This window comes from Gallus gallus, chromosome 25 (genome assembly GCF_016699485.2).
Source record: "Gallus gallus isolate bGalGal1 chromosome 25, bGalGal1.mat.broiler.GRCg7b, whole genome shotgun sequence".
Lineage (NCBI taxonomy): Eukaryota > Metazoa > Chordata > Aves > Galliformes > Phasianidae > Gallus > Gallus gallus.
Genome location: NC_052556.1, coordinates 2,909,256 through 2,917,591, shown reverse-complemented (window position 1 = coordinate 2,917,591; position 8,336 = coordinate 2,909,256). Strand labels below are relative to the sequence as shown.

At 62.9% G+C, this 8,336-nt stretch overlaps 1 protein-coding gene across 1 annotated transcript; it reads left to right on the top strand.

Moving 5' to 3' along the window:
• The first annotated feature begins 285 nt into the window (after positions 1 to 285).
• Positions 286 to 7,964, top strand: LOC121107541 (CUGBP Elav-like family member 3). The gene is given in 14 exon segments (XM_040652431.1): positions 286 to 470; positions 1,554 to 1,636; positions 3,242 to 3,290; positions 3,855 to 3,983; positions 4,232 to 4,311; positions 4,655 to 4,798; positions 5,282 to 5,420; positions 5,700 to 5,849; positions 5,922 to 5,987; positions 6,594 to 6,643; positions 6,646 to 6,691; positions 7,076 to 7,219; positions 7,691 to 7,823; positions 7,916 to 7,964. Coding segments are annotated over 13 exon segments (1,353 nt in total). The 5' UTR covers positions 286 to 325; the 3' UTR covers positions 7,819 to 7,823; positions 7,916 to 7,964.
• Positions 7,965 to 8,336: the final 372 nt, after the last annotated feature.

Sequence of the window (8,336 nt, the reverse complement as noted above, 5' to 3'; positions counted from 1 at the left end):
GGCCCTGGGAGCACCGAACCGAACACTGACAGCAACCGGGAGCACCACATCCGGGCACTGGGAGTCGGGAAAAGGGCATCGGGAGCACCGGGAGCACCGGATCTGAGCACCGGCGGCACCGGCACCACCGGAAACCGGCAGTGGGAGCGCCGGGAGCACCAGAGCCGGGAGCCAGAAGCCGGGAAAGGGCAGCAGGAACGCCGGAACCGAACACCGACAGCACCGGGAGCACCAGGATTTGAGCAGCGGGAGCAGCAGAACCGAACACCGGGAGCACCGGGGAGGGCACCGGGCGGAGGGCGCGGCCCCGAGCGCCGGCGGCCCCATGAAGGAGCCCGACGCCATCAAACTCTTCGTGGGGCAGATCCCGCGGCACCTGGAGGAGAAGGACCTGAAGCCCATCTTCGAGCAGTTCGGGAAGATCTACGAGCTGACGGTCATCAAGGACAAATACACCGGGATGCACAAAGGTACGGCGCCGGTGGTGGGGATGGGGAACGGGGATGGGGGTCAGGAGTGGGGAATGGGCAGCAGGAGCTGCACGCGGCCGTGGGGCCTGAGTACGGCCCCTGGGCACCGGGGCTGGCCCTATATACAGCCCTACGTGCAGCCCTACATACAGCCCTATGGCACGGGTACAGCCTACGTACAGCCCTACAGTATGGTGCAGCCCATACCTACAGCTCTACATACAGCCCTATGGCACAGCTACAGCCCTGAGCACAGCCCCATAGGCCCACAGCCCCACGGGCAGCTCTGGAGCTCAAGAACAGCCCCACAGCTGCGGTACGGCGCTGCAATCTGGGTATGATCTGTGCTTGTGGGGTGGGGGCTGTGCCCTATAGGGGCCAGGGGTGCAGGTGGGCCCTGTGGAGCTGTGGGGCTCCGTGGGGCTGTGCTGGGAGTGTTGTGTGGGGCAGTGCTCGTTATGGATGGTGTGGGGCGGAGGTGGTGAGTGGGGTGCGATGGTTGTATGGGGTGTGATGTCTTGTGGGTTGTGTGATGGTTGTGTAGGGTGAGATGTAGTGTGGGATGTGTGCAGCGGTTGTGTCAAGTGAGTTGTGTGTGTGTAGGGTCTGGGGGTTGTGTTTGGGGTATGCAGTGGTTGTATGGGGTACAGTGGTTGTGTGTGGGGCATGCAGCAGTCTGGGAGTGTAATGGTCGTACGTGGAGTGTGGGATGGGGATATGGGGGTGGGTGTGATGGTCATACGTGGGGCACACAGGGTGGGTGTATGGGGGGATGCTGGTTGTATGGGGTGTGGGATGGTTGTATGGGGGATGATGGTTGTATGGGCCATGCGATGGCTGTGAATGATGGTTGTATGGGGTGCAATGGTTGTAGGCAATTGTGTGACAGCTGTATGTGTGGTGTTGTTGTGCTGTGGGGTCTGTGCAGGCCCTGAGGCCATGCTGATGGGAACCACAACCAAGGTGGGGGGGGGGGGGGGTCGAAGGGCCACAGGGACACCATTACCACCCCAACTGCAGGGTGTGGGGTCAGGGGTCTCTGCGTCCCCCACCCAACACCCCCCTCATCCCCTGTCCCTATAGGATGCGCCTTCCTCACCTACTGCGCCCGCGAGTCGGCCCTGAAGGCGCAGAGTGCCCTCCACGAGCAGAAAACGCTGCCGGGGGTGAGTGCCCCCCCTCCCCAAAACCCATACACCTCCTTTGGGGTGTAGTCCCCTCCCCCTCCCCCACTTTGCACACCTCGTGTGCAAATGCACCCTAATTCCCATCCCAATGCAGCACACACATACTTTGAGGGTGCATGGCACCCCCCCAGTGCTATATGCACACTTTGGGGTAGCACAGTGACTCCCCCTCACCCCACCCCATATGAGTGCTCTTTCCCACTTATTATCGCCAGGGATCCCCAGCCTTCCCCTCCCCCCCCCCCCCCCCCCCAAAGGCCTCTTTATGGGAGGGTTTGGTGGTTCCCGGAGACAAATGGGGGGAGGGGGAGTTCCCGAGTGTAAATATTGGGGGTACACAGAGACCCTCCCCCCATTGGGAATCCCAAAACATCCCCCCAGGGCCAAAAATCCCAACAGATGAGACAACAAAAGAGGATGCGGGGAGGAAATGCCATTTATATGGGAGGGAAGTGAAGCATTTTGGGTGCTCTCCCCTCTTAATTATGGCCAGGGACCCCCAGACACTCCCCTCCCCACAAAGATTCATTTCTAGAGGGGAATTATGGGGTCCTCAGACATTAATGGGGGGGGGGGGAACCCCAGAAGGAAGTAATCACTCAATCCCCACCCCCATCAATGACCCCCCCTCATTACCCCCCCACCCGCTCCCCCCCATCAGAGCCCCCTGGGATTTACCTTCTTTGGGATAATCTGGGGATTTGGAGGGGTTTATGGGGTGTGGGGGGGGGGATTATTTGCATAGGGGGGGGTAGATGGGGGGGGGGATTAAGGGGCGGCACCGCCCCAACAGCTGCCCCCAGTGTGGTGTTTTATGTGGAGGGGAACACGAATGTCACCCACTGTCCCCATCAGTGCCAACGGGGTGGGGGGGCTGTTATATGGGGGAAGGATTTAGGGGGCTGTTATACTGGGGAATGGGGGGGGGATTTAGGGTGCTGGGAGCCCCTATTAGGGGCTCCCCCCCCCCTCTGTTTCTCCAGCTCCATCCCAGGATAATCCCAGGATTAAGGAGGATTAAAGCGGGGGGGGGCACCATCTGGGCTTTATGGGGGGGTGCTGTGGGGTTGGGGGGGGCACCTTCGCTTTCTGCGTGGGAAATAGGGGGAGGGTGGGGTGAGATGGGGACAACACCCCCCCGCCCCTCCCCCACCTCCTTCAGTCGTAGGGGTTTCGGGGGCCCCCCAAATCCACCCCCCTCCCCCCCCCCTTCGGCCTTGTCATTGTTTATCGCAGCGCTGCTGATGTCAGCGCCGTTGCCAGGCAACGGGATGGGGAAATTGGGGATGAGTGGGCGGTTGCCATGGAGCACGTCCTCCCGTTGCCATGGTTACTGGGCATCTGCTCCCTGCCCCCCCACGTTGCTCTCAGGGGGTGGGGTCAAACCCCCCCCCCCCCCAGTTAATAGTGTGTGTGTGTGTGTGGGGAGGAGGGGGGGTGTGGGGGGAGGTGGTCGTTGCCATGGTGCCCGTTGCCTGGTAATGGGATGCAGGGCAGCATTGCCATGGTAACACAGAGCATCTTTGGGGTACCCGGGGAGCTTTGGGGGGGCTGTGTCCCCATCGCTCGCTGTGCCCCCCCCAGATGAACCGCCCCATCCAGGTGAAGCCGGCGGACAGTGAGAGCCGAGGAGGTACCACCCCCGTGTCCCCAAATGGGACCCCCCAAAGGCCACCCCACGTCCCCCACAGGGCTGGCATCAACCCCTGTCCCCCCACCATGTCCTCACCCAGGGGGTCCCCATGTCCCCAGTAGGGTTGGCCGTCCCCATCCCCGTGCTGTTTGTCACTGTGTCCTCATGTCCCCCACAAATGTCCCCATGTTCCCTCCTCCTCTGCCCCTGTCCCATGGTGGGGTTGGCCCCCTCCCTGTCCTCCTCCCATGTCCCCATCCCATGGGTGTCACCACGTCCCTGGGGAGGCTCCAGCATAGCACCGTCCCCATGTCCCCAACCTATACCCAAGCAGCCCCATGAGAGGTGTTCCCCCCTACCATCTCCCCGTCCCCAGGGGTCTCAGCATATCTTGGGGTCCCCATGTCCCTGGAAGAGGGGTGCACTTGTCCCCATCCCCATGTCCCCAACACCATCCTGGTTGGGTGCTGGGTGTCCCCGCGCTGTCCCCATCCCACGTCCCCATCCTGGCCGGGTGAGGGGGTGTCCATCCCGGTGTCCCGGTGTCACCACGCTGTCCCGCAGAGGACCGCAAGCTGTTTGTGGGGATGCTCAGCAAGCAGCAGGCAGACGAGGATGTGAGGAAGATGTTTGAACCCTTTGGGACCATCGATGAGTGCACAGTGCTGCGCGGCCCCGATGGCACCAGCAAAGGTGTCACTGTGTGGGGATGGGGGTGGGGACAGGACAGGGTGGGGATGGGGTGGCGATGGGGAGAGGGATGGGGATGGGGATGGAATGGGAATGGGATGATGATGGGGGTGGGGACAAGGATGAGAATGGAGTTGGGGATAGGATGGGGAGGGGGATGAGGATGGGAATGGAGACAAGGATGGGGACAGTCAGGGTGTATTGGGCTGGGGAGGGTCCGGGCCCTGTCCTGCTGACCCCACTGTCCCCAGGCTGCGCCTTCGTCAAGTTCCAGAGCCACGCAGAGGCCCAGGCTGCCATCGCTGCCCTCCATGGGAGCCGCACTCTGCCGGTGAGGGGCCACCAACCCACGGCCACCCCCGACCACCCCACTGCCCGCCCCATTCTCCACCGCCAGCCCCACCACTGCCCCCGTGGTTCCCACCACCACCATCCCCATTGTCTCCATCACTCCCCCTGCCCCTGCTATCGATTCCCATCATCCCCACCATGATCCCTCCCACGGTTCCCATTATCCCTCCCAGTATCCCCGCCATTGTCCCCACCATTATCTCAGTATCTCCCCCACCATCCCCCCAGTTCACCCCACCATCAACCCTCCAATGGACCCCTCCCCGTCCTATCTCTCTGCGCTGTCCCCATGTGCCCATGGGGTGACGGCGGTGTCACCACAGGGCGCCTCATCCAGCCTGGTGGTGAAGTTTGCGGACACGGAGAAGGAGCGGGGTCTGCGGCGGATGCAGCAGGTGGCGAGCCAGCTCGGCATGTTCAGCCCCATAGCACTCCAGTTTGGGGCCTACAGCGCCTACACGCAGGCGGTAGGGGGGACATGGGGACATGGGGGTCAGGGGGATGTGGACCCCTGGGTGTGGGGTGAGGGTGTTGTATTGTGGGATGGCAGCCGGAGGGATGGCCCTACATGATGGTGGGGTGGGGGCATGGGGGTGGGACACATCAGTAGGGAATGGTCACGGTGGGCTGGGATGGGACATGGGGTGAGCTGATGGATGCCCATGGGGTGAGGTGGTGGATCCCCGCACTGCGGTGATGGGCAGTGGGAAATGGTGGAACCCAGTAATGGTGGATCCCATAATCCAGTATGGGGTCATTGGGTGGAGGGGGGAAAATTGGCCCCACATGGTCCAAGATGGGACATGGGGTGTCGTGAGGAGACACTGGGTTTCCAAGCTGGGCAATGTGAACCAACTGGGTGGCATCCACTGGGCCATGGGGGTCCCACGGGGACACCACTTGGGAGGGGACCCTGGTGGCCGTGCGCGGTGCCAGCGCTGTCCCCACAGCTGATGCAGCAGCAGGCGGCCCTGGTGGCCGCCCACTCGGCCTACCTCAGCCCCATGGCCACCATGGCCGTCCAGATGCAGCACATGGGCACGGTCAACCCCAACGGGCTCATCGCCACCCCTCTGCCCCCCTCCTCAGGTAGGTGGCACCTGGAGAAATGGGGACATCGGGGGCTTGGGGGTCATCCGGGGTGGGGAATGTGGGACACGGGACATGAGAGATTCGGGACATCAAGGATGGGGGATGCCGGGGGTGGGACGCTGGAAATGGGGACATCAGGGTGGGTCCGTGTTGGATGGGGACCCCAAAGATGCATCCCTGTGGGATGGCGATATGGTGGCCACCAGAGGATGGATCCACCACCAGATGGGGACAGCGTGGTGCCACTGTCAGGGTGATGACCCCGCTGTCCCCCAGGAACCAGCACGCCGCCGGCCATGGCTGCCACGCCAGTCCCCGCCATCGCAGCCCCATTGAGTGTCAACGGGTACAGCCCGGTGCCTGCACAGCCCGCAGGGCCGCCTGCCCCCGAGGCTGTCTACGCCGGAGGGGTTCCCCCATTCCCAGGTGCTTGCCGCCCCCCAGCCGCCCCTCACTGCCCCCCACCTCCCTAACGGCCCCCCCCATCTGTCCCCCCAGCCCAGAGCCCCGCTGCCCCTGCGGACCCCCTGCAGCAGGCATATGCTGGCATGCAGCACTACACAGGTGGGGGCACTGGGGGGCACTGGGAGGGACTGGGAAAGCATTGCACGGCACTGGGGAAAGCTGGATGGGGACTTTGTGGCACTGAGGGCACTGGCAGGCACTAGGAGAGCACTGTGTGACATTGGGGGTACTGGGAGGAACTGGGGTGTATTGGATGAGCATTGCATGACTGAAGGTGTACTGGAGGTGGCACTGAGAGGCACTGGGATGGCATTGCATGGCACTGGGAGGGTACTGGATGTTACTGGGAGCCAGTTGGAGGGCAATGGTTGACACTGGGAAGGCATTTTATGGCTCCGAGGGGCACTGGGAAGCATTGGGAGTAGTGGAGGGTGCTGTGAAGGCATTGCATGACATCAGGGGGGCACTGGGAGGGCAGTAGGGGGCACTGGGAGGATACTGGGGAGAGCCGCATGGTTTAGATGGGCGCATCTGGAAGGGACTGGGATGGCACTGGGGGAAGAGTGGAGGCACTGGAAGCACTGAGAGGCACTGGGGGTACTGGAGGGCACTGGGAGCACTGCAGGGACTCTGGTGGTAGTAGAGGGCACTGGGATGTGTTGGGAAGCACTGGGCTGTACTGGGCTGACCCAATTTCCCCCACAGCCGCCTACCCTGCCGCCTATGGGCTGGTGAGCCCAGCCTTCGCCCCCCAGGGCCACTGCTGGCCCCCCCTCCACCTCCCCAACAGCAGCAGCGTGAAGGTGAGGAACCCCCCAAGCCCTCCCTGGACCCTGAGACCCCCTCCAGAACTCCTCAAACCTCCTGAGATCCCTCAGGACTCTCTGAGACATTGGGACGCCCCAGAACCTTCCTAAGGACCTCACAATCCTGGGACCCTCTCCAAGTCCCCAGGACTCCCCTAAGACCTCCAGGACTCCTCTGGGACTCCCCAGGACCCCTCACTCACCCACTGGAGCTGTGCTTGGGGTACCCATGGCCACGGGGAAGCCACGGAGCAGTGTTTTTGGGCTCATGCATTGGGGTCTGTGGGTGCTCCATGGATGGGTGCACGGGTTGGGTTGGGGTTTGGTGTTTTTTGGGGTGCCCCCGGGCCTGTGCCCGCCATGACGCTGCTCCCTCCGCAGGCCCCGAGGGCTGTAACATCTTCATCTACCACCTGCCCCAGGAGTTCGCTGACACCGAGATCCTACAAATGTTCCTGCCCTTCGGCAACGTCATCTCCGCCAAAGTGTTCGTCGACCGCGCCACCAACCAGAGCAAGTGCTTCGGTAGGGACTGGGGGTGTCATGGGATGGAGGCACCATGGTCAGAGTATGGGGACATTGTGGTGTATGGTCAGGGCACGGGGACATCACAGATGGGGTCACCAAGGATGGAGACATGGGAACACCATTGTCGTAGCATTGGGACATCATAGATGGGGACACCATGACCAGGAGTATGGGGACACGATGGCCAGAACATGTGGACATCATGGCCAAGGCACAGGGACTTCACAGATGGGGTCACCACGGCCAGAGACATGGGGACATCATGGTCGGGACATCAAAATGCCATGGGACACAACAGCTGGAGCCACCAAGGCCAGGGGGGTGGAGTTAGGGTGGCTGTGGATATCATGGGCCAACTGCAGGGCCACAACATCTGCACCACCATGACTGTGTCTCTGCTGTCCCCACATCCCCATTGTCACCACCATCCCTGTGTCCCCACTGTCCCCATGTCCCTGCTGTTTCCAGGCTTTGTCAGCTTTGACAACCCAGCCAGTGCGCAGGCAGCCATCCATGCCATGAATGGGTTCCAGATCGGCATGAAGCGCCTCAAAGTGCAGCTCAAGAGGCCCAAAGACGCCAACCGGCCCTACTGAGCCCGGTGAGCCCCTCTGGACCCCCTAACAGCCCCCCAACCCATTTGGGGTCCCCCCCAGCCCCGCTTAATGCCCCCATCCTCTCCCTCCTCCCCAGGTCTGGAAGTGCAGCGCAGCACCCATGGGTGACCCTGATGGCGGAGAGCAGCCCCCTGGGGTGGGGAGGTCGGTCCTGCCGGAGGGGGACACAGACCCCCACACGCTCAGGAAGGATGGACCCCCCCCGGCAGGACCAGATGGATCCCCCCTCCCAGTCCATCCCAGTCCATGGGCTGAGGAGGGGGGCCCAGCAACCCCAGCATCCCCCCCAACACCCACTGCCCTGTTTAGGGTAGGGGCACTCCATTGTCCCCCAGGTCCCCGCTTGGGGTTTCTTTCTCACCAAACAGGACCAAACCCAGCCCCAAGCCGGGGATGTGGGAGGCACACCCCACGCTGGGGGGGGGGGGGGACATGGCCACCTCCCCCTGTCCCCCCCAGGTACCACCCCATGGCGGCTGCGCCAGGGCAAGCGGGGA